Source organism: Pseudorca crassidens, chromosome 5 (genome assembly GCF_039906515.1).
Source record: "Pseudorca crassidens isolate mPseCra1 chromosome 5, mPseCra1.hap1, whole genome shotgun sequence".
Taxonomy (NCBI): Eukaryota; Metazoa; Chordata; class Mammalia; order Artiodactyla; family Delphinidae; genus Pseudorca; species Pseudorca crassidens.
This window is the reverse complement of record NC_090300.1, coordinates 91948946-91973776: the sequence shown is the minus strand read 5'-3', so window position 1 is coordinate 91973776 and position 24831 is coordinate 91948946. Positions and strand designations below refer to the sequence as shown.

Here is a 24831-nt window from a genome sequence, read left to right as displayed (position 1 = left end):
ATCTAGTAAGAATTTTCAAGTGTTTTCTGGATCAACTTTGGAAAATTTGGTGCATTTCTTCACAGTGTATATTTTTCACTCCTATCCACTCTGGATATTAAACATCAACTTTATACCTAGCACTCTGCTGTCTAAGAGAGAAAGGGCTAGAAGATGGAGAGAAAGCTGATTTAGGGAAGAGGGAAGGGACAAAGGAGGGTGGATGAGAGAAAACAATCAAGAAAATGATCCAGTTTAGTGATAGGCTGTAAGACACAGGGTGATTGACTGACTGACTAAATATATTAATAGATAAATAAATGGGGGATTAACGAGAGTGATTGCAAAAGACTTTGCTGAGAAGATAGGATCTGAGCTAGCTAGGCCTTAAAGGATGGTGTGGATTTGGAGAGTGCATATAAGGAGAGAGTAGAAAAAATAAATAGGTAGGTGAAATGAGTTCTGTGTCTGAACACCCGCCACCAGGGGTCACAAATTGTGGAGCTGACTCCCTTCCCGTCTCACACCCTCTATCACCACTGACCCAGTCCCTGTAGCAATAAACTGCAAAAAGGTACTTCTAATGAGTAAACTAGAAAATGGTGACTCTCTGGCTGAACCAATTAGGTAAAGGCACTCTCCTCCAGCGAGGCAGGCAGGCCTGAAGGGCACAAACTTGGGCAGACAGGGATGACTTTGTCTCCATTTGCACCCTCAGGACCAGACACTATCACGCACACAGTACTACTTGACCAATAATACATTGCAGACCAGAAAAGGGTGGATCCCTAGCTGCATCTTTTGTTTAGACATACTTTGTTGGAATCTTCCAGTGTGTTAAAACGACTTAAATTAATATCTGACAATATACTCTGTTTGTGAGACCATGGCTAAACAGTTATTCTCATACATTGCTGGTGAGACAGCAAAAATCACACAATCCCCACAGAGAGGAATTTGACTAATTCGAGTGCAGTTACTTATGCATTTACCCTGACACAGCAATTCCAATTCTAGGCATCTGTTGTAAAGATATACTGGCAAAAATACAAAATGACTTGTGTCTAAGGCTATACTTTAAGAATATACTTTAGAATAGCAGTAAACTGGAAAAAACAAAACTTCTATTAATAGTAGAGTGGCTGAATAAACAAGGGTTGGCAAACATTTTCTATAAAAGGCCAAATAGTAAATAGTTTAGGCTTTGTGGGCGTATGGTCTCTATTGCAATACTCAACTCTGCCATCACAGTACAAAAGCAGCTACAGAAGATAAACGAATGAGTGTGTCTATGTTTCAATAAAACTTTATTTGTGGACACTGAAATTTGACTTTTGTATAACTTTTGTGCCACAAAATATTATTCTTCTTTTGATTTTGTTTTCAGCCACTTAAAAACATGAAACTCATTCTAGGCTTGAAGTCCATACGAAAACAGATGGCAGGGACTTCACTGGTGGCACAGTGGTTAAGAATCCGTGTGCCAATGCAGGGGACAGGGGTTCCATCCCTGGTCCGGGAAGATCCCACATGCCGCAGAGCAACTAAGCCCGTGCGCCACAACTACTGAGCATGCGCTCTAGAGCCCGCGAGCCACAGCTACTGAGCCCGTGTGCTACAACTACTGAAGCCCGTGCACCTAGAGCCCATGCTCTCGGCAACAAGAGAAGCCACTGCAATGAGAAGCCCGCAAACTGCAATGAAGAGTAGCCCCTGCTCGCCACAACTAGAGAAAGCCCACGCACAGCAACAAAGACCCAACGCAGCCAAAAAAAATCGGAGAAAAATAACAGATGGCAGGCTAGATTTGGCCCTCAGACTGTAGTTTGTCAATACCTGGAAAAACTATAGTATATAACAATGTTATCTAATATAGTTCGATAAAGAAATGAGGAAGATATCTATATACCGATATGAATCCAAACTGTGTTAAGTGAAAAAAACAAGGGGCAGACCAGTGTTTATAGCATGCTATTGTTTATGTAAGAAACTGAAAGAAATATGAGTACATATGTATAATGTTTATGTTTTCAAAAAGAAATGATGGAAGGATAAACCAAACACTAAGCAGTTACAAGGGGAGGGACCGAACATGGTGATGTGAACAGAAATGGGAGCAAGACTCCTGTGAATATAACTTATATTGTTTCGACTTTGAAATATAGTTTCGACATAATTGACAAACAAAATGAAGTCACAAAGAAAAAAATTGATTTAGTTATCCACATTTTTAAATGGAGATATTTTACAAAGAATCTACATTTCCTTTCTCTTGAAATATTGAAAGATCTGTCTGGCATCACTGAGTCTGCCTTCCCACATGGCAGCCCTCCAGAGGAAGCCACGTTTTAGCAACTTCCTTTTCAGTAAGACATATATTCTGTGTAGGTATTTAAGTTTGCAACTTCTGCCCCAGGAGAAGCAAATGAATTAATACTTGATGCTTAGTATGGTGCTAATAGAAAACTATTCACTATTTTGAGCACAAGCATGAAATGATAGAAGTAGTATTTCAGGGAGATTATGTCGGTGTCATGTGTAATGATTAGGAGTGGGGAAGAGCCTGATTCCAGGCGACAAAGACAAGTTTCTGAAGGGGCTGTCCACGAGGCCTGCCCCACTCTCAGACGTACTTAACGCTGCCCTGGGCATGGATCTCACGGGCCTGCGGCGTCAGATACGTCGCTACTATTCAGGTGAAGCTCGGCCTCAAATCCTGGACCCCGAGGGCCTGCTGAAGCCAGCCACTTGACCACCTCCTCCGCAGGAGCCCCGGGCGAGCTTGGGAAGGGGCCACTCTGATGGGACCGGGGAGCCCGCCATCCAGGCCATGCTTGTTAGGACTTGTGGGTGGCCACGTGGCTCCAGGCCAGGCAATGCGCTGTGGCCAAGTTGGGGCATTGGAGTGACCACCCTCAGGCGCCCAGGTGGTCAGGAGGGGGCCCTCACCCATGCCTCACCTTTCCCCATCCTGCACCCAGTGCTTTGCGGAGATGAGAGCTGGGGTGGGAGGCAGGGTCGGGGTGGGGGACTGAGCCTGTGGCTGTGAAGTTGCCAGGGCATCGCGGCACCCTTGCCTTCTGAGGCCACGCCCACTGCGCCGAAACCACAGCTCTAACACTGGAGGTGCCTGGGAGTCGGGCGTCCCTCCTCAGAGCCAGAAAACGGTCACTGTGCAGGGAGCAGCCTCAGAAAACCTCCACAAGGTGCTTCAAGCCTGATGGCCGCCCACAGCTCCTCTGCCAGGCTCGGGGTCAGATCTTGAACTCAGGCCACGGGGTGTGGATGGAATTTTATTTTAATGAAAAGACCAGTGGTGTGTCTCTAGCAGGTGGCGCGAGAGCAACACTAAGGTGAGATAAAAACCAGCTTTGCTTAAAAAAAAAAAAAAAAAATTGCCCAAGCTCTCTAGGTATAGGTCCTGGACTTGAATCCATTTCTCCTATCCTGTACAGCATCCTTCCTCTCACAGCACGTTAACTTAGGCCAATTGATTCAGTTCTGTGCATCCTTGGCCTGTGTCAACAAAAAAGCAAATATGTTAAAATGGGATGATTTCTGTAGTCCCTTCCAGATCTAAGATTCTATTAGCCAGGGAACTGTGCTTCCATGTGTGGGAGTGGGTCTGGGGAAGAGGTAGTAGTATTTGGTTCCAATTCTCCCCACACCCCTTTCCTTTAACTGTAAAGCAAACAAGGAAGTAGAATACATTTGATCTGGCATGCCTATAGAAATTAGACTGTAGCTGGTCCCAAAAATGACTTCTAGGGTCACCTTGTATGTCACGGCAGACACTGGAAGGCTCTCACGATGTCTCATATTTTGCGAGTAGACTAGCCTACCACCTTTCACCTTACACCCAACTACTTCCTTAGGAGAAGGGTTTTTAGTTAACAAAATACATACACTGGCATAAATACCCAATCTTGAAGCTCTGCTTGTTTCCAGAGCATTCAAGCTGTTAGTAGCTGTTGGAGCCATCATTCCTACTTCATGTGAGTATAGTTTTAGATAACTCCCTTTGTACAAATTAAATAGCTTCTTTATGGGTGTCTTACTTCTCTCAATGGGGATAATTAGATCACATTTTCCTTTCAGCCTGGGAGAAAGATCCTGGAGAAGCTTTAGAAAAATTGGTAAGTCACTCTTTCTTTTGTATTTCCTCAACTCCATGGCTTATATTCCCCCTCATATAAGGAAGACTCCTTTTCAATATATTCTCCAATTTTGAGAAAGACAAACTGCCAGGAGCTGAACTGCTGTCCTGTGGCCAACAGGCAATTCCTGGCTTCTAACCTCTGGCTCTAACTTCTCTGTGTACCTCTTTGAATTGGGAAGATTAGTGACATAGTGGATCACTGTGGGCTGTCCTGCCTTATGAGAAGACCTTTGGGTACCTGTACTTTCCTCTTTATTCCCTGAGCCAGTGACTACATAGAGCAGGAATTTTTAAGATCAAAGACATGCCTCAAACATCAAGTATTATAATCTTTGTAGAGTGTAACAGGAAATCCAGTATCCCAGGGACAAAATAAAATGGGAGGTACAATCCTCGAATATCTAGAACTCATTTGTTAAACAGGATCCCAATAATGGTTAACATATCTGAGGTAGTTTATTTTAAACCTAGGAGAGTAACTCAGAGTATGGTTTATACAATTAGAAATCACATTTGCAAAAATATTACTAATTCTACTTACTCCACATGTTCAATATACATGTGCACACATGCATGCACTCTAAGAGAAAAAAAATCAAAAAACTACTCCTTCAAATACACTTATTTTTTTATATTTCAAGGTAATAACCACAGCTATCAGGACAGGCTACTTGGGAACCTCAGAAGCATCAATCAGTTTCATAGTTAGCATCACCACCTTTCTCTGGGGACCACTTTGTATGAGGTAGAATGTGCCCCTGTTCTCACCAGGGCAGACAAAGGGAGCTGAATAGAGAGGATGAGAGCTAGCCAGCCTGTTCTCCATGGAAGAGCAGGGAGCGGAGAATTAGTCAGCACTCACTCTTCCACCTGCTTCCCAGATGCCTCTTAAGACTGTTTTTGCATTATGTGTCTTTTCCTTCTAAACTTGGACTGTTTGCATAGATCAGCAAAAAGATATCTCTAACCTTGCCACAAACACTGGATAATTAAGTTGGATTTTCAACAACTCCTTGACACCACTTTCTCTGGACCAGATTTTTAGGTTTGGGATCTGAAACTTCGCTTTTTAATTTTTTTTTTTTTTTCCTAATCTTTTGGCCATGCAGCGCGGCATGTGGGATCTTAGTTCCCCCACCAGATATTGACATTGGAAGCACAGAGGCTTAACCACTGGACCACCAGGGAAGTCCCTGAAACTTTGCTTTTTAAATTGCTCTTTTCCTCTTCTCTTTTTCCCTTCTCTCTCTACCATTTTTCTACCTCCCAATTTATAGAAGAGGGAAATATGTGAATAAATATGGAATATATTCACTAAAAGCATTATCTATTCTTTGCTTTTATTCATTTGTTCATTTAACAAATATTATTTGAATGCATCTATATATTAGCTAAGTGCTGGGTATGTATGTAGTAGTCAACCAAATAGACAAGGTCATAATGAAGCTTATACTCTTATAACATTAAATCAGATAAATATTTGCTATGTAAAGAAATAACCAGGGGTAACTAATTTAGGATGGAGGGTCAGAGAAGGCTTCTCTGAGGGAGAAACACATATGAACATCATATGAACAGTAACATAATATGAAACATGAAAAATATTTGATGATTCTAGATATTCTGGACAATGTATTCTCCTAATTCTTATGATATTAAAAAATATCCCTGAGCATATCTACATATTTGCGAAATAAATGTCATGGAAAGTTGTGAATATTTATTTGTAAGTAGAGGTCTATTCATTTTTCTAGAATTTAAACCGTTTTTATCCAGCAAACTTGCATTTTTCTGGTATTATGAGAGAAGAGCCCAGATAAAAATAGTTCTTTATTTGATGTCAGTGGGGCTTACTAAATAGAGTAGTAAAGGTAAAAGCAGTGAACCAGATGTACTTAGATGTGTAAGGAAAGAATTTAAAATCTCAATATGAATGAGAGAGGAAATCTGCTTAATACTATAAACAGACTTAAACTCTTCTCTGATTACACCTTTGCAAGCAATTGCGATGGAAAGAACACACAAACATGAAGGAGGAGTTTTTCTAGACACTATCTTGGTTAAACTTTAGAACTTTGTTATAAATCCATGAAATACAGTCTGCCTCAAAGTAGGCCCACAATTGGACCCGCCTTCATTGAAATTACTGAATTAACAAGATAACGCATTTATAACTTGCTTTCTCATTTATAAAATGGTTAATTAACATACCACCTGATTCTCAAAACAGATCTTTGAAGAAAGTATTATTATCCCCATTTTAAAGAAGAAACAGAAGTTAGGTGATATGCATATAGTGAATTAGTGAGTGGGGAAAATGAGCTTCAAAACTTGATTTTTCTGACACCAAAGCCTGTGGCCTTGGTGCTGACTCACACGGCTAAGCCTTATTGTAAATCAGAGAGTCTCTGACTCTGTCCCGAGAGGAGTGACAGACAGATTTCATACAGTAAAATGGCAGTTGGACAATCATACTTTCTGCCATGTCACTTCATGGAGAGCAAGGTGTCACAACCTCATCTCATCCTAGCTTTCTTCAGAGACCCATTAAAGGACCTCGCATTCAAAAGCAAAGGGGCAGATATATCTTCACTGTTAACATGGTTCTGAGGCACTTGTGACTGGCGCCTGCAGAAGCAAACTCGGCTCAAATGAGATCCACACCTGAGACTCATAGATTCATTTCTGCCATGAGTGTCTTTTGGAAAGGAGGATGCAAAAGAAAGAGGACAGAGGTCTCTGAGCAGAGTGAGAACTTGCAAGCATGCTGAGAACTTTTCCTCCCAAAACAATATTTAGTGGAAAGTGTTCTTCACAAGCCTGATTTGCTCTTTAGAGACCTAAAATCCTAAAAAGAGGTAGGTGTGTCCCAATAATTTCAATATTTAAAGAAAACCAAGTTCCTGCCTTCAAGCAAGATGATAATAATTACAGTAATAGTAATATAATAATAGTGATGTGGAAAATAGGACACTTTTACTTATTTTGTCTCCACTCTGAAACAATTCAACTTTAGGCAACTTAAGCATCCTTGAATTATTTTTCATCCCAGAGTATTTACGTAGAATATAGCCAATTTCTAATTTTACAAAAAAATGATTTTCTAAAATCACAATAGCTATGCTTGACTGACGTTGTTGGTTGACCAACCCTACAATCATTTCTAAAAATGATTCTTACAGAAGGTTAAAAGGCCCATCCCAAGAGTAGATATTATACATGACGCAGTCCTAGCCAAAGAAACATGAGGAAGGTCTCTTGGAAGGGTTTTGGGAGGAGTTTCAGTATACTGTTGAAGAGATGTTGTTCACTTCCAATTCTCTTTTCTTCTTGCCTTTAATTTGGCTGTAATGCCTGGAGCTGTTGCAGCCTTTTTGTGACCACAAGCATTGAGGTTATGAGGATGAAAAGGCAGAAATCTATGTAGACCATGGAAGAAAGACTGAAAGAACCTAGGCCTTAGATGTTGTTAATTAGCTGAACTAACATCAGCAATTGGCTACTTCAGCCTTTCCATTATATGAGAAAGTAAATCCCTCTTTGTTTGAGCTACTGTACCTGAGATTGTCTGTAATGTGCAGCTGAAAGTATTCAACTGATAACACTGTGTAGCTTTGAGCTAGTTGCTTAAAGGGTTTGAACCTAAGTTTCTTTGTGTATAAAACATAAGAAGGTTGAACACTTTCAGATCTAAGAATTCTCTGATTCAAAAAGTTCATTGGCCCTATTCAGAAACAAATTTTTATAAAAAGATACTGTACCCATTTCTCACTTTGTTTTCAATTTTATAAATAGCATTATCTTTGTAGTGCTATGGAGATATGAAACAGTACATATTTTAAACATATTTTGCTGTTGTTTAGTGTATAAATGGTTATATCATTTTAATGCAAAGTGTTTCGTGTTTTCATAATTCTTCACAAGTGTGGGTCCTAGTCGATGCAATGGGAATATTCCACTGGACTCATATGGAAGGCCAAAATGCATGATTTATACTTTCCCATACAGATACATAACTATTGGCCTATCACAGAAGAGTATCTATTTTAAGAGGACTAAGACTTAATTACAAAAGGCCTATCAATTAGGGTCTTACTCTGAGCCCAGCACAAGGAAAATACCTTTTCCAATGACAACTTCAAAGAAGTCTTTCTATTGTTGCTATTTAAAGATGACTGGGAGGTCACACTTGGTCTTTGAAAAGGAAAAATCTCCCTAGGCAAAAGAATGAAAGTAAGGGATTTTAAAAGCACTTTTGAAGTAGATTTGCAACAACACACTTGCAAGGAGTGAATGTTACCTTATTTTTAATAGGAGACTATATTATCATAACAAAAACTATTGTCTTCTCACACATAATTTTAAGAGTTTTAAATGATATGGGACTTCCCTGGTGGCTCAGTGGTTAAGAATCCGCCTGCCAATGCAGGGGACATGGGTTTGAGCCCTGGTCCGGGGAGATCCCACATGCCGCTGAGCAACTAAGCCCACGCGCCACAACTACTGAGGCTACGCTCTAGAGCCCGCGAGCCACAACTACTGAAGCCCGCATGTCTAGAGCCCATGCTCTGCAACAAGAGAAGCCACCGCAGTGAGAAGCCCGTGCACCACAATGAAGAGTAGCCCCCGCTCACCACAACTAGAGAAAGCCTGTGCACAGCAACAAGGACCCACCACAGCCAAAATATTAATTAATTAATTTTTTAAAAAGAGTTTTAAATGATAGAAGGGTCTTAGCTCCATCTGAAGATTAAATTCCTGAGAAATTACATTTATTTTCAATCTTAAAAATTTGGATTTTAAAAAAACAATCCTAGTGAGCAGAATTTTTCAGAGTGTAATATTTGGGCTGAAAAACTTAATGTGTTATTACTTTTGTGGGCTCAATTTTTTAACAGGTTAATATGTCAAAAATAGCTAATACACACAGTCTTTCTGCTCTTAACAGTTCAATAGTTACAAATCATCAGGATACAATTCTACTACTAATTTTGGCTTAAATGGTGGTAGAATAAAGATTCGGTTTAGTATACTACTCCTTTTTAAGTTCCTTTTAAAAAACCTCTCAAAACAGATGCATATTATACTGGATTTAACATGAGTAATAAATAAGTAAAAAAGAGTTTACACTAAGCTGACAACTTGTTTAGAGTTTTTTATAGATGGAGCTTAAAACAGTCAGAATCTCACAAAATTTCTGAGAACTGAAGAAAATCAAATAGAATTTGTGCTGCTTCTGTGTAAGCAAGTCCTTGTAAATTTGTTCTTGTCTCTGTTTGACAGATGATGGCAAATAGTAAAATGGTACTTATCCCTACTGGGGTGGCATTTCCAGGCAGCTTAATTACCCATTCTTTCTTTTTTTAAAAATATTTATTTATTTATTTATTTGCACTGGGTCTTAGTTGCAGCAGGCAGGCTCCTTAGTTGCAGCATGTGGGCTCCTTAGTTGCAGCATGCCTGTGGGATCTAGTTCCCTGGCCAGGGATGGAACCCAGGCCCCCTGCATTGGGAGCACAGAGTCTTACCCACTGCATCAGCAGGGAAATCTCCTAATTACCCATTCTTAGGGTATCCTCCAACTCACAGAGATCATCTCTTCCTATTGAAACAGGAGGGAAGGGGGCAGGGCACAACATTTAAAAGAATGACATAGCCTTTGAGGATCAGACATAAACTGGTTAGAACTGACTAGGCCCAAGATGGCGGAAGTTTCCAGTAGTCCTTGAGCCTCATTACATACTCAGTGTAATACATTAGCATCTAAATGACACACCCACCAGCGCCATGACAGTTCTGAGGCTGACCATAAAAGGACAAAAAGTAGGCAGTGGTCTAATTCCTGGAAATCCCTGCCCCTTCCCCAAAATAGCTGGAATAATCCTCCCACTCCTTAGCCTCTGAAATTACCCAGTCCATAAAAACTGTCTCTATAAGAATCTCTTTTACCTGGGCCCTTTCTATCTCTCTAACCCCTTATACCATTCTCCTATTCTGTATTAGTCAGTATATAGCCAGAAAAACAAAACCCAAGGATCATTATAGTGGTGAGATATTACCTGAAAATCAAGAAGCTGCTCTCTTCCCTGGTCTGGAGCCCACCAGTCTTCACTTCTCTTTGATACACTGGAGATATTAAACCTGTTTCTACTGTGGTTGGAACTAAACAGGCACTTGTCTTTCTGTAGATGCTGCTAAAACCTTTACTGACTACTAGGGCCCAGAGCCTACTACCACTTCTGTTGCTGCTACCAGAGGCTCCACCAGAAGCAGAAAAAATGGCTTCTTCATTTGCTACTCTAAATGTCCTACCAATGCTGCATGGTATCAGAAATGAACAGGAAATGTGCTGAAAAAGGAGTCTGCAAAATCTAGTTTTCTGGCTTCCAGCCCCTGTGATTTAGAGAACACAGAAGGTCAGGAATGGAGCCAAGAGCTACACACAAATAATTGGCACATGCGGGCTTTACACCGAACCCTTTCAAGACACACATACACATTCATATGGTTTTCATAAGGTTAATACCAATTTATTTTCTGGGTCTCAGCTTAAATAACAGTTCACCAATCAAGCTCTTTTTCACCACACATGTTGATTTGGGTCCCCTATTATATACTCTCAGGCACCTTGTACTTTTCCTCACATTAAGAAAATTGTCACCAAAAAATTGCATAATTTTTCATTTAATATCTATTAAACCAAACCAAAAAATCTCCTATTAAACCAAAAAATCCTTGGAAAAAAAGGACTTCTATGTCTTCTTTTTTGATACCTCTCCATTGCATGGAGTACAGATCATCTGAATAAATATTTACTGAATAACTGAAATATATCTTCTATCATAGCATTTGAAAGGGTAGTTCCTTCATTCATTGTCAATAATCGCTCTAGGATAAAATATTTAATAGTTCTGAAAGATTATTTTATCATTAGGCAAAGGGTCAGTTTCTCAGGGATTTCTCTCATGTTGTTATACATACAGAGTTTGGAAGAAATGACATTTTAGTTTCTCTAGGTGAGTTGAATAGACGTATGAATGCCTAGATCTTTTTCAATAATGTAGTATATATATCTTTTTAATGTAGTATATTTCACAGTAATTTAAGTACCATGGAGATAGTTATGGAATTAGATTAAAAAAAGACAAATTAAGGAATTAAATAGATGGAATTTCTATGAAATGTACAAAAGACAGAGTAAAAAATAAACAAAGAAAATTATAAAGCAGAAGAAGGGAGGGAAGAAAAAAAAAAGAAAATTATAAAGATTCCCCCTCCAATCTTGAGGTTCTAGCCATCTAGTTATAGAATCACATATGAAAACAACATCAAAACATTTATTTACCCAAATATTCACATACATTTTATACCAAAATAATATTTTCAAACACCGAATGGGAACAGCTTAGAATTAAAAGTATTTGATCATGAAAGGGATAGAGCTGATTTTTCTTGACAAACTGGCTTGTAGCTTTCTAATTTAGTTCCACTCATTAAGGTCAACACTTTTGTTTGGCGTTTTATTCCAATAACAGAAAGACTGTAGGGTACAAAAGGGTAGCAGAGTTATCAGCAGTCTGTTATCTTGAAAGCTGGATTCCTGTTTCTGAAACTGGATTTTAAGAATTCTAATACTCAAAGTGTTTGATCTTTTTCTAAGAGGTGAGTCGTATTTACACTCTTCCATCCTCAGCTGCTTACAGTATAACAATCCATAGGTTCCATTTGTGGGGGAGGGAGGAGATGAGGTTACTGTCAACAAACTTTTAAATTATTGCGGTGGAGAGGAAAGGGTCACAAAACAAGTTAAACTGGAAGGTGACTGATACAATTCATCTAGGAGAGCTTCAGTTTTTTTTTCAGGGAAATAAGCAACGTTATCCGATGACAATGCCTAGGCTAAGGAAAGGGATGGAGGCCTGAGGATAAAGGAAAAACATTGGAGCGATCACTGTAAAGGTTTCAATAAGGATGATTATAAGACTGTTGAACAGCTTTGAGAACTCAAGGGGAAGTTTGATACCATGAAATTTCAGGAATTGTATCTCGTGCCCTGTTGAGATTTTATCAAGCAACTCCTGATCTTTTGAAATGGAGCAGGACCCTCTGGGGCCCTCCTGACTACAAATCCTTTCCCTTTCCCCCATTTCTTGTTTGTAGGAAATAGGCTGCATTCAGCCTCCTTGACCTTCCCTGAGCTCCAAAGAGCAGATTCAAACAGTTGCTTATCAGGAAAGGGAGGGAATGCAGAAAGAAAGGAAGAGCAGTCAAGAAACAATAGTGCAGGAATGGGACAGAGTCCTGGTTCCTCCTCAAGGGATATACATAACATTTATCTTTGAGTTCTGCAGGAACTAAGGCCCCCACCAAGGTGGAGGACGGTAACTTCAGCCTGAGCACAAGATTCCTGGAACACCGCCCTGTTACCTCACCACCACCCAATCAGAAGGAAGTCTGCACACAGTGGAAGATAATGAAGACTGTGACCTCCTCCCCAAATGATTGTCCCTTCAAAAACTTTCACGGTCCAGCAGAATCTTCAGAGTTGGTTTTTGGACACAAGTCCACCTTCTCCCCAGGTTGCTAGGCTCCTCAATAAAGCAATCTTTCCTTTTCCAACCAACACTTGTCTCTTGAGTATTGGCTTTCGAGTGGTGAGCAGTACTTCGGTAACACGATGGCAAGAATGCTGAGTGTTGTTAGTGAGGGCTAGCGAAGCAAACAAAGGCTGGTGAGTGCATTATTGAGAAATTTACCATGGAGTCCAGTCTGGATAGGAAGGCAGAAAAGCCAGAATGAGAGTAATGGATTTGGAGATAAGTGTTAGAAAACAAAACTTGGAAGATGAAGAGTCAATTCAATAATGATGGTAAACTGGTAGGAAAACAGTAAGCTAGTTTAGAAAAAGCTCTTCAGTGAGAAATTCCCACTGAGACCAGAGGTCCACAGGAGGTTGGAAAGTATTGATGTTGTCAAGGTCCTCAAGTAGTAGAATGGAAAAAGTGTACACAGAAATTCAAAAGAAGACAGGTTGTTAAATGATGTCTATAGCACAATGATCTAGAAGTAGATACACCCAGCCCTGTTCCAGGTAGCACAGGTTGAAGAAGTAGAAAAAAAAAAGAGCTTTCTATAGAAGTGGATGCAAAGAATCTTAAACTTTAGAGAAAAAATTATGTTTTATTTAGTTCAAGAAGGTAGAAGTATTAAAAGTAAGGATATGGGGATGTTAGTTCATGATGGAACAGGGGTCCTAAAGAGTCTCATGAAGAAAACGAACAGACTGGTCAGGAATGGAGTGAGCCTAGGGTGGTGTTAGGGAAACTAGGTAAGGTGGTTAGAAGTAATGCTGAGTTTTATGTTAAGGTCTTTGAATGTTGGTCAAAAGAATTAAGGTAAGGTGATGGGGAATTGTATTAATAAAAGAAAACTCTTTTTCCTCTCTGCTCTACTCACACCAATTTCTGACATCAAGTGTGGTGGTGGAGAAGTGGGGGGTTCCCAGACAAAACAATTCTCCAACCTTCCAGAGTAACTCCTACAATTCAATTATGACACTAACTACCTGGTGTTAGCATAGGTCCTAAAGATTAAGGACCCAGCCCCACAAGACAGCCCCCATTTCAGATGCTCATCACAAGTTCCAGGTTGTCAACTGTACTTCTGACCAATCAGCTATAATTGAGCATTTCCAGGACCCTCTCCTGGGGTTCAATAATTTGCTAGAAGGGCTCTCAGAACTCAGAAGAAACACTTAATAGAATTTACTACTTTATTATTAAGGATACAACTCAGGAATAGCCAAATGGAAAAGCTGCATAGGGCAAGATCTGTGGGAAGGGGGACAGAACTTCCATGCTGTCTCTGAGTACATTACCCTCCCAGCACCTTCACATGGTCACCAACATGGAAGCTCTCAGAGTTTAGAGGGTTTATGTTTTTGTTTTTGTTTTTGTTTTCTTTCTGCGGTACGCGGGCCTCTCACTGTTGTGGTCTTTCCCGTTGCGGAGCACAGGCTCCGGACGCGCAGGCTCAGCAGCCATGGCTTACGGGCCTAGCCGCTCCACGGCATGTGGGATCTTCCCGGACCGGGGCACAAACCCGTGTCCCCTGCATCGGCAGGCGGACTCTCAACCACTGCGTCACCAGGGAAGCCTGAGTTTAGAGTTTTTAATAGAAGTTTCATTAAGTTTGTTACCGAGTCCAAGCTCGCTCTGCTTGCTGCACAACAGGCAAATAAATCAGGAGATAAGGTGTTGAGGCAAGGAATAGCGACTTTATTCAGAAAGGTAGTCGTCTGAGAAGATAGAGGACTAATGTCCTTGAGTACCATCTTATCGGGGCCTGGATGCCAGTTTCTTTTACAGAACAGAGATGGGGAGGAGGTGAGGAAGTAAAGTAAAAAGGCCATATGTCTTGCAAAACATCTCCTGGCTTGGCCAGCCTCAGGGAGGGGATGTGTTAATTTCTTCTTTCTTGCAGCCATTCACAGGTGGGCAGGGTCAGAATGTTTCCCTGTGAGCTAAAAGGGCACTTTCGTTTAACATTTAGGCACAGGGGCAGGGTTCCCCGAGGGAGGCCATTATGTACGCTTATAGCTATAGACAGCACCCCTTTAGTGATTATAGTAACAAAAAGCAACTGAGAGCAAAGGTTAAAGTAAGAGAAACAGATCCAACATGGAGTCAGATTTTTTTCTTCCCTGTTACAAGTTGACATAATTGATTAAATCATTGGTCATTGATGACTAAGTCAGTCTCCAGCTTCTCTCCCCATCCTGGAGGTTGGGAGTGGGGTGGGACTGAAACTTCCAACCCTCTAATCACTGGGTTGGTTTCTCTGACAACCAGCCCAAATCCCCCAGTCACCTCATTAGCATAAGCACACTAATGGTTGAAAGGGGCTTATTATAAATAACAAAAAGCACTCCTCAAGAGGGAAGAGATATGGGAACATATGTATATGTATAACGGATTCACTTTGTTATAAAGCAGAAACTAACACACCATTGTAAAGCAATTATACCCCAATAAAGATGTTAAAAAAAAAAAAAAAAAAGCACTCCTCTCACCCATGTCATTCAGGAAATTCCAAGCATTACAGGACCTCTGTGCCAGGAACTGGAGAGAAGAAGAACAAATGTGTATTTCTCATTATGTCACAATTAGTTTTCTACTATTGCTGTAACAAATTACCACAGACTCAATGGTTTACAACAACACAAATTCATTATCTTTCAGTTCTCTACATCAGGAGTAGAGCACAGGTCTGGCTAAAATCAAGGCATGAGCATTCCTTTCTGGAGGCTCTAGGGGAGAATCCATGTCTTTATCTTTTCCATCTTCCAAGCACTGCCAAATGCCTTGCCTTATTGTCCCTTTCCTCTATCTATAAAACCAGTAACTTTGTATCTCTCTGACCATTTTTGCCCACTATGCAGCAAAGCCAATCTACTAACACCAGGTTGTGGTGAAGGAAAGTACAGGCTTTACTGCAGGGCACCAAGTAAGAAGAATGGGCAACTCATACAACTCCACTCTTTTCCCTCCCTTCCATTCAATAATTATTTATTGATTAATGATAATATAAAAGAAATGGTACTGGATGTTTCAGCAACCTGAGACACATCCATAAGAATCAAAGGAATAATATAAAGTGGAAGTAAATTATAAAATTTGCCCAATAATTAAAAAAGTCAGTTATGTTATTTCAACCTTTGCCATTTGATCTTCGCCCACCCATTTTCTTCTCCATTTTCTGTCTTCTTTTAATATCCCTCTGCTTCTACCCATATTTTCATTACTTTTTTTGAGTGTTTCTCTTTCCATCCCTTTTCATCCTCTTACTCATGTGTCTTTTACCTCCTGTTTCCCTCGGTTTCCTATGTTACTATATTTTAGCACACATTCAAACCACTGGGGGAAGAAACTATTTTGTTCTAAAATACTAAAATTCCCCTGAATTCATTTTCTCCTTTCCATCCACTTTATCACTGCTCAAGTTCACACTTTCATTCTCTCTTCTCCCTACCACTTCCTTACTAAATTTCTGCTTCTACCTCTCCTAAATCCCCTGACAACCCATCCATCCTCACCTTTACACTGTTCTATGACTTTTCTAGCAAACCTAACCTTGTCATTCCCCTACTCGAAGTTCTTCAAGTGTTCACATGACATACCAGATAAAATCCAAACTTCTTTATAAGGTTTAAAAAAATTCCTTCCTACCTACCTAACTTCATTTTTACCTTTTCCCCTAACTTCCCTTTGCATGTTACCCTCTGGCAGCACAGAAATACTTGTGGTTTCATCATTCTCTGTCATGCCTCTGTAACCTTCCATCTGTCATTCTTATATCCCCTCAGCTGCTTTCATGCCATCCATGTGGCAAACTCCTAGTTATTCTTTAAAACTGTTCAAATACTACTCAGCCATTAAGAAAGAATGAAATCTTGCCATTTGTGACAAACTGGAGGGACTTTGAGGGTATTACATTATGTGAAATAAATCAGATGGAGAAAGATAAATACCAAATGATTTCACTCATACATGGAATCTGAAAAAAAAAAAAGCATGGTGGTGGATGGTAATTAGATCTTTGGTGGTGATCAATTTATTGTGTATACAGATGTCAAATTATAATGTGGTACACCTGAAACTTATATAATGTTATACACCAATTTTACCTCAATTAAAAAAAAAACAAGGAGGGGCTTCCCTGGTGGCGCAGTGGTTAAGAATCTGCCTGCCAATGCAGGAGACATGGGTTCAAGCCCTCGTCCGGGAAAATCCCACATGCCGCAGAACAACTAAGCCCATGCGCCACAACTACTGAGCCTGAGCTCTAGAGCCTGTGAGCCACAACTACTGAAGCCTGCGTGCCTAGAGCTGGTGCTCTGCAGCAAGAGAAGCCACCACAGTGAGAAGCCCACACACCACAACGAAGAGTAGCTCCCGCTCTCCACAACTAGAGAAAGCCTGCGCACAGCAACAAAGACCCAGCACAGACAAAAAAATAAATGACTGTTCAAGTGTTACCTTTGCTGTTAGGGTTTCTCAGTCTCTTTTAGGCAGACCTGAGACTCATCTTCTGCTCTTTGCTATATTGTACATCCCTCCACTGTTTGCAAGAATACTATTATTGGTATTTGGGGTCAGGACTTGAGTTTTTCCATTCCCAACACCTTACGTAAACTTCAGCATATAAGAGCTCAATCATGTTTGCTCGATTGCCCTACCCTTTTATTTAACCTACCTGAATATCAGTGCCTAAAACTGTATTCTTTGGAACACTAGTGCCCCTACAAAGAGTTGTATATTATAAATAGAGTTAGCCTTTAGATAGCTATGTGATGTATGTTCTCATTGTAGGTTTAAGAGAGAAGTTCAATTCTTCTTTTCCCAAGTAATCCTCTTTTTTTTTTTTTTTTCCGGTACGCGGGCCTCTCACTGTTGTGGCCTCTCCTATTGCGGAGCACAGGCTCCGGACGGGCAGGTTCAGCGGCCATGGTTCACGGGCCCAGCCGCTCCGTGGCACGTGGGATCTTCCCGGACCAGGGCACGAACCCGTGTCCCCTGCATCGGCAGGCGGACTCTCAACCACTGCGCCACCAGGGAAGTCCCCATGTAATCCTCTTATCTTTTAGTTTCATAATGATTCTCAAGGGCAATCAAGGTCTGTAAAATAAATCTAAACAACCTAATATTTCAAATTTCTATTTGTCTTTACCATGATCTAGATCAGGAACATCAACCAAAAAACACCCAAATCATACGCATATATGACTAACACACCAGCCTAATTACCTCCAAATTTACTTCTTTCAAACCCGCCTCTGCTTAACTTGGATTATTGTCAATGAAATAGAACAAATTTTGCTCATTTGCCTTATTGCTTTTATTTCTATTAATTGACAGATTGATGTGGGCTCTGTGATTTTAAACAGTTTGACTTACAGAAAAATAACTGTTATAAGGGAAAGTTTTGGGAAATAGTCACCGAAAAATACAGCATCAATCAAAGTTCAATCAGGAAAACAGAAACTATATTATGTCACCTAGGGAACTTAATAATAGGGCATTGTTACACAGGGCATGAAGGGGAGGCTCCATGCCAAAAAGGGGAACACTGAGGTGATTCAGAGATATGTAACGTAGGAAGCCGTTACCACCTTAAGGCTAGGGAAACAAAGGGAAAATTTTGGGTTATTAGAACTAAGAAACTCAGAGAACAGATCTCGCTGGCTAGGGCATGGGTCTTTGAGAAGTAGGCATAGCCTAGCTGGTGCTGGTGACTCTGATGTGTTGTGATGAGTCGGGTTCTTACAATGTAAAAGCGGGAGGCTGGAGCCAACTGCTGATGACAGGAAGAAGGGCTATTGCTACTGAGGTGATGCTGATAGCAGGAAGCAAACAGGATGGAACAAATGTCTTCTCCCCAACCCCTACCTACCACCCTCCCTCTAATGACTTCTGTTGATCGAACCTATCAATAACTGGCAAAGAAGACATATGTTTGCACAGCCCCAGCCCCAGTATTAAGAGTGAATATGGAGTGGAGAGATGATAGCTTAATAAGTAGCACTAAGAGCAATTAAATCAAGAGTGTTAAGCCATGGTCAGTTAGAGTAAACGTCTCGCAGCTTGAAAAATTCAACATGATCATATACTCAAGACCTTAAAAAATTAATATTCTTCTGTTGAGTCTGTCTTCCATTAGATATGCACTGGAGTATGCTATGTCACTACAGTTATCATTTAATCATCCAATCTGGGAGCTATATGGCAGATACGGTTCTAGGTGGTTGGGTTTCAACAGTGAAAAAGTAAATAGGTCCCTGCCCATCTTTGGGGAACTGTCCTTCTAGTGAAGGGAAAACAGACAATATATAAAGATATAATGTGTCACATGGTAAGTGCGATGGAGATAATAAAGCAAGTTGTGTGTGTGGGAAATAGGGATTGGAGATGGGGACAGCTCTTTCATATGGCGTAGTCATAGATGATCTCAATGATAGAATGCAATTTGAGCAAAGACCCAAAGGAAATAAGACGGAGAAAGCAGTATGAATATATGGGGGAAGATCTTTTCAGTAGGAAATAGCTGTATTTGATTAAAGTGGGTGGACTTTTTTGTGGGTTTACAGTTTGTTTTTAACTATTTGCATAGTTCTGCTATAAAAGACTGTGATTCTAGCTGGGTAACGTCAACTTACTGTCAAATATAGTGCCAATTCAAACATTCCACAAAGCATTGCTCATCTCTTCCACTGAGGGAAAAGCTATACTTCTTCACGTAGCAGGTTATAAAAAAAATTGCTGATGGTAAAAGGACTAGCTGAAGTACATACATAATAGTCCACCTCTACTAAAAAATACTTCTTTTAGAGTCAGCTATGAAATTCTAGTAGCCTCAAACCTTTAATTTGGATTATTTGAGTAAATGTAAAATGCCCAAAACTGTACATAATTATGTCTTTTTTGAGATGTCGACCTTCATTTTTTAGTTGAGCTAATGAAACTCAATAATTGGCCAACAGTCTTTAAGGCATAAAGTGGGACGGACACCATCAGTACTTTTAACCCAAAACAATGAAATCACTGTTGGCATTAGGATTATGTTGCTTTTTGTTCAGATAATTTTTTTTTCTTGGAAAATACGTGCATACTTTGGGTTCAATGGTGCCAGAAATATTAATGTTAGCTATGATTAAGTTTCCTTCAACCAATTTGTCACTCAAACAATAAAGGTGAACTTATCTGTAAGTCAGATGCCTGAAAATGGTATAATCCAGTTATACTCTCATGTTAAAGCCTTTTAAAAAAACAACAATAATTCTGGCCCTTGAAGAAAGTGAGTTGTACCACGTAATATAAAATCTTTTTCTGTAGCTAGTAATAATTTCCTACAGGAAAGCTTGAGGTGGGTATGTCTTCATTTGAGGAGAATGTAATTTGAGACTGGACACTTCCAAAGTAGAAGTTTGAGTTAACTCAGTCAACTTGTTTTTAACTTTTTAAAAGGAATCTTGAGAGGTCAGTGGTGTCTACTGGAAGGCAAGAACTTGGTTCTGGCGGCGAGACCACCACACATGGCTTGTAGTGTTTGCACTTAACTTCTGTACCTAGGTTCCTCTGGCTGTCAAGTAGGGATAATAGTAATTTCCTGCTTTGACTTCTCTGGCTGAAGATGATACATTAACACAAATTACTATTATTAAAACATAATGCATGCATGCACGTAAAACACCAGCGTGGTGTTCTTTTCATGCTCATATAACATGTATAAATACTGCTCTTCCATGCACTCTTCACTTTAGGTCAGAGGAGAATAGCATGCCACTAATCCAATTCTCAAAATATGGAGGAAATATATTCTTTAAAGCTCCATATCATCCTTTTGAGAAGCACTAAACCTGCTAATCCCTCATGGTCTCTGTAGCAATTGCATTATGGCCCCCATATTAAGCCTTTGGCACCTTTTCAAATGTTGGCTAAATTACTTTTTTCCTGGAGACTAGAACCATCAGGGAAAGGCTACGGTAATGAAATTTGCTAGGGACATTAAAATTTTGGTTGTTTAACATTTAACTGAGTATCAACAACGTGTTAAAGTGCTATCTAAACAGATAATTAGCTACTCGCTGCGCAGTGGGCTCTGTCTAAATTTAACTGTGAAATTAGGTTTAGGGAATGCGAAAATAGGAAAAGAAATTTTCTCAAGGGAAACGGTGGTGTCAGCACAGCTGAGGAATGTCACAATAGCTACATTTCGTCAATTATGATCGTCATCAGGGCATCTCTAGGAGCAACGCAGGACAAGGTTTCTTCTTAAGTGCATCCTGAAACTAGGTGATGGAAAGGAGTGGTTGCAGGAGACAGGCTTACAGGGGACGACAGAGGCAACAGGCATAGACTGCGAGAGAGAAAAAAAAGGGGTGGAGGAAAAGAGGTATTTTAACCCAGCGCTGGAAGAGAGGTTGGGAGGCGGAAATTAAGAAAGAAAAAAGAGCGGCGGGCAGGGGGTAGAACTGTGTGTAGCCTTGGAGATGAGTAAAACATTGTAAGTCAGTGGATGGAGGTCGGGGAGACCCTAGTGACTGAAGGGGGAGGACAGCGTGATCTTGGCGTCAGACAAGCATTAGTTTAGCTGCGACAGGCGGCTAAATCCTTGTTTGACTTTCTTCCTATTGGAGCACATTTGTGGCTCTCTGAAGGCGACGGCAGGACCAACATAAAATTAATGGTGTCAGGACTGAGAACCTGTGTCCTCTGCCTCCAGCCCCCCTCAGGACAGTCGAAACTGTCCACCACCCCCGCAGAACTGCCGATGGTTGTGGCTCCAAGGTTAAGCCACCAGGGCTGTGCGTGGCGGGCAAATAAAGAGGTCAAGGCGAGCAGCTGCCGGGGTGAAGGAGGGTCGTGGTGGTTCACGGACGCTCCTCTCACGGGCACGTGTTTAGCACTTCCCGAGGTCGCTTTCCCGCGATCAGTTCATAGGAAAACAGGCAGTGAAAATAAAATTACACGTGCGAACATGCAAATGAAACAAAACCAAAGGAAAACACCACGGCACTACAGGCACTCCGACCGGGGAAATCCAGGCCTCCTGTTGCCAGTCGCCGGGGGAGGATAGCGGACAGCCTGGCGGTCAAAGAAGCGAGAGAGAGAAAAGCAAACCTTCTGGGGCCCCTCTCCTTTCCCGGCTCCGTTGACCCTTTCACCAAACTGCCCACCCAGAGAAAGGGGCAAGAAAAACGGCTGTGCAAACGTGCCTCGGCAGACTGGGGGGGAAGTGGGGCTGGGAAGAAAGGAGGGATTCGGAGAGCTCAGCTGTCCCGGGAAGCAGGAAGGAGGAGAAAGTCTCTCCTTTCAGCCCTCGGCGAGGAGGGAGATGACTAGTCCGGCACACTATGTCCAGCTTCCCAGACAGGAACCTTTCGCATGTGCAACGGAAAGACAGCCCCATCGTGCCTTCCCCTCCCCCGCCTCTCGTCCGGTCCCCGCCAGAGGGAGAGCGCCGCTCGGGGGAGCCTAGCTGCGAGCTAGACTGTCCCACCGCCCTCCGCCTCGGTCTGAGCAGGGGCCGCGGTGGACCAGCAAGGGGTGGAGTGGGCGAGACCATTGGAAACGCTGGGAAGGGGGACGAAGCAGGAACGCGAGGGGCGGGGCCTACTAACCTATTCCAGATTTTCCTGTCCTCTTTAAAGCCCTGCTTTCGGAGAAACCCCGTTATCAAAGAGGAGAAAAGAGATTTTGGGTTTTTTTGAAAGGGGAGGGGCGTGTGTAGGAGGGCGGGGTGGGAGGAGTCGGGCTTTCACTCCCGGATCAGACGTGAGCGCGAGTTGCGCGGGCGAGTCCCTGCGCTCTGAGGGTCGGCTTCCTCTCCCCCTCCCGTGCGGGCGGGGTGGTGCGTTCCGAGTTCCCAGGAGTTCGAGGCGGGCGGGTGCCGGTGGGGGGAGGGGAGTGGCGGTGGTGGTGCCGGCGGCGGCGGCGGGCGGCTCCCGCCTCAGCCTCTGCAGTGGCGTCGGCGACGGCGGAGTTGAAGCAGCCGCGAGTGCTCGGCAGAGTGTCAGCCGGCGGTGACGGCTCAAGAACTGGGAGTTAGGGACGCGCGCACCGGACCTTCCGCCGCCGCCGCCGCCCACAGCCAGAGGCGCCGGGGCCCGGGGAGCCGGGGGGCCGGAGAGCGAGCTGGCCGGGGGGAGGGTGGGGGATGGCGCGGACCCTGGGGCCGGCTCCGCTGTGTCCCGTAGGCGGCAAAGCACAACTTTCCTCCGCTTCTCCCCCCGGGGCCGGGCTCCTGCTGCCGCCCCCGACGCCACCGCCGCTGCTGCTGCTGCTCTTCCCGCTGCTGCTCTTCTCCCGGCTCTGTGGTAGGTGAACCTCGGCGGCCGGTGCGGGCTGAGGGAGGCGCGACCGAGGGTCCCGGGGCCGCGGCCGGGCCAGCGTGGGCCGCTCTCCCGGGCGGGAAGCGGTTGTGTTCGGCGGTTGGCTGCGCGAGCGGGTGCCGCGGACTTTGGCTGGAAACTTTTCGCCGCGCCTGGGGCGAGGCCGGGGAAGGGCCGGGGCCGGCGACTGCGGCGCCGGCCGCCCGCTCTCCTCGCTCGCGGCCGCGCCGCTCCCCACGCTGCGGGCTGGGGTTCGGCGACGGCGCTTTCCGCCCGGACACCGAGTGCTTCGTGCGCGTGGCTCCTCCGTGTTTGCTCCGGGGACCGTTACTTCCTCGCCTATTCGCGGAGGAAGCCGAGAGCGCGGACTTATGTGCTGGGGCTAAGGTGACGAGATGCACGTTTGCCGCCTCCTTTTTTCCCGGGTGAAACTTGAGCTGTGAGCCAGGATACCTTTAGGGACCAGAGCTCGACGGAATGAAGCCTTCGGGTTCCCACACCTCATCGCCTTCCACCCTGGAGAAGCACCATGTTAGCCCACCCTGCAGCATCCCCTACAGTTTTCTTCGGTCCTCCGGCCACTTTCTGCCCTGGCAGCCTCTGGATCGCTTTGCATTGAGTCCGTCGCTGCCTTCCAGTTTGTGGGACGTCTGTCTCACTGTGTTTATTTTAGCAAACGCTATTTGTCCTCAGGACTTCGATGTATGTGTAAAATACCTGATTGCATTGACCGTGCCCCAGCTGTTCCGATCAAAACAAGCCCCACGCCTCTTCCCTTTCTTCCCACGTTGTCTTATAGTTTTGTCATATTTGGGAGGTAGTCTCTTTGTAAGTTCACTTCCTAGGTATCAGAGACTAGAAGCCTACTTGTTAAGAATAGCTTTAAAAAACAGAAAAAGAAAGATCTCCGTTTCATGCAAGAGAGGTGGACTTAAGTGATCCTTAATGGAAGGCGGCGATGTGGGAAAGTAAGGCCACCGGTCTTTGGGGACTGGCTCTGTCTTTTGGTAATACCGGAACACTGCAGGACGTTATTCATTCGATGACTCTTACTTGGTGAGGAAAGTGCAGAAGGAAAACTTAGGCTTGCTCAAAGCGTGTTTTACCTGAGACATTTTTACTGGTACCTAAGTCTGCGTTGGATATCAGTGTTTAATGAAATCTTAAATGAAACCAGGAGTTTTACCAGTATTTACTACAAGGAGAGATGTGTGCGGATTTATTGGATGGTGTGATTTAGAAGAAAGAGAATCCTGTACCCCTGTACCGTGTAGGTGTGTCAGGCTAGCTGGTTATGAGGGAGGCAAAATTTTCAAAAGATTGAGTGCCTCTTATAGGCTGAGAATTTCCACTACCAAATCACCGTCACGTTTCAAGCACTGTAATGACACGTTCTGATTTAGAGTATAGCATGATAGATGGCATGTTAACTAATCTACATTGTTTCTGTAGTCCCTCTCCCCAGATGTTTGGTTCCACTACATAAGTCTTAATGCTGTTACCGCTTTAGATTGATGCGAGATTCTAGATTGAATTTGTGTACCTTCTTTTCCATTCAGGAGGGTTGTGGATTACAGTTAGGTGGGAGGAAGGTGGGAGTGGATGTTAACAGTTTACTGTTCTGACTTAGATTGTGTTAAGGACTGAGAGAATATTTGTATCTCCAGTAAAGTTTTATCTAGCTAGGCAAAGCCCCGTAGAAGACTGAAGCAAGGTAATATGTACAGTTAATACAAGGAAATTGAACCCGGGTAATAATTTCATAGTGAATGTGCAAGTGAAATGTTGATTACTTTTTGAAGGA

At 42.7% G+C, this 24831-nt stretch overlaps 1 protein-coding gene and 1 long non-coding RNA gene across 3 annotated transcripts in view; one reads left to right on the top strand and one right to left on the bottom strand.

The window, feature by feature from the left end:
* Positions 1-14404: 14404 nt before the first annotated feature.
* LOC137225233 (uncharacterized) lies at positions 14405-22368 on the bottom strand. The gene is made up of 3 exons (XR_010943748.1): positions 22317-22368; positions 15210-15258; positions 14405-14660 (listed from the first exon to the last, which is right to left on the bottom strand). It is a non-coding gene; the product is annotated as an uncharacterized lncRNA (long non-coding RNA).
* Positions 22369-22448: 80 nt separating this feature from the next.
* The window catches only part of NECTIN3 (nectin cell adhesion molecule 3), a 145695-nt gene continuing 143312 nt past the window's right edge, over positions 22449-24831 (top strand). The window contains exon 1 of one of the 2 annotated variants that reach the window (XM_067738942.1): positions 22449-23012. In XM_067738942.1, coding sequence (XP_067595043.1) covers positions 22853-23012 — 160 coding nt within the window. In that variant the 5' untranslated portion in view covers positions 22449-22852. The remainder of the gene's footprint in view (positions 23013-24831) is intronic. The other variant, XM_067738941.1, reaches the window with a different exon arrangement.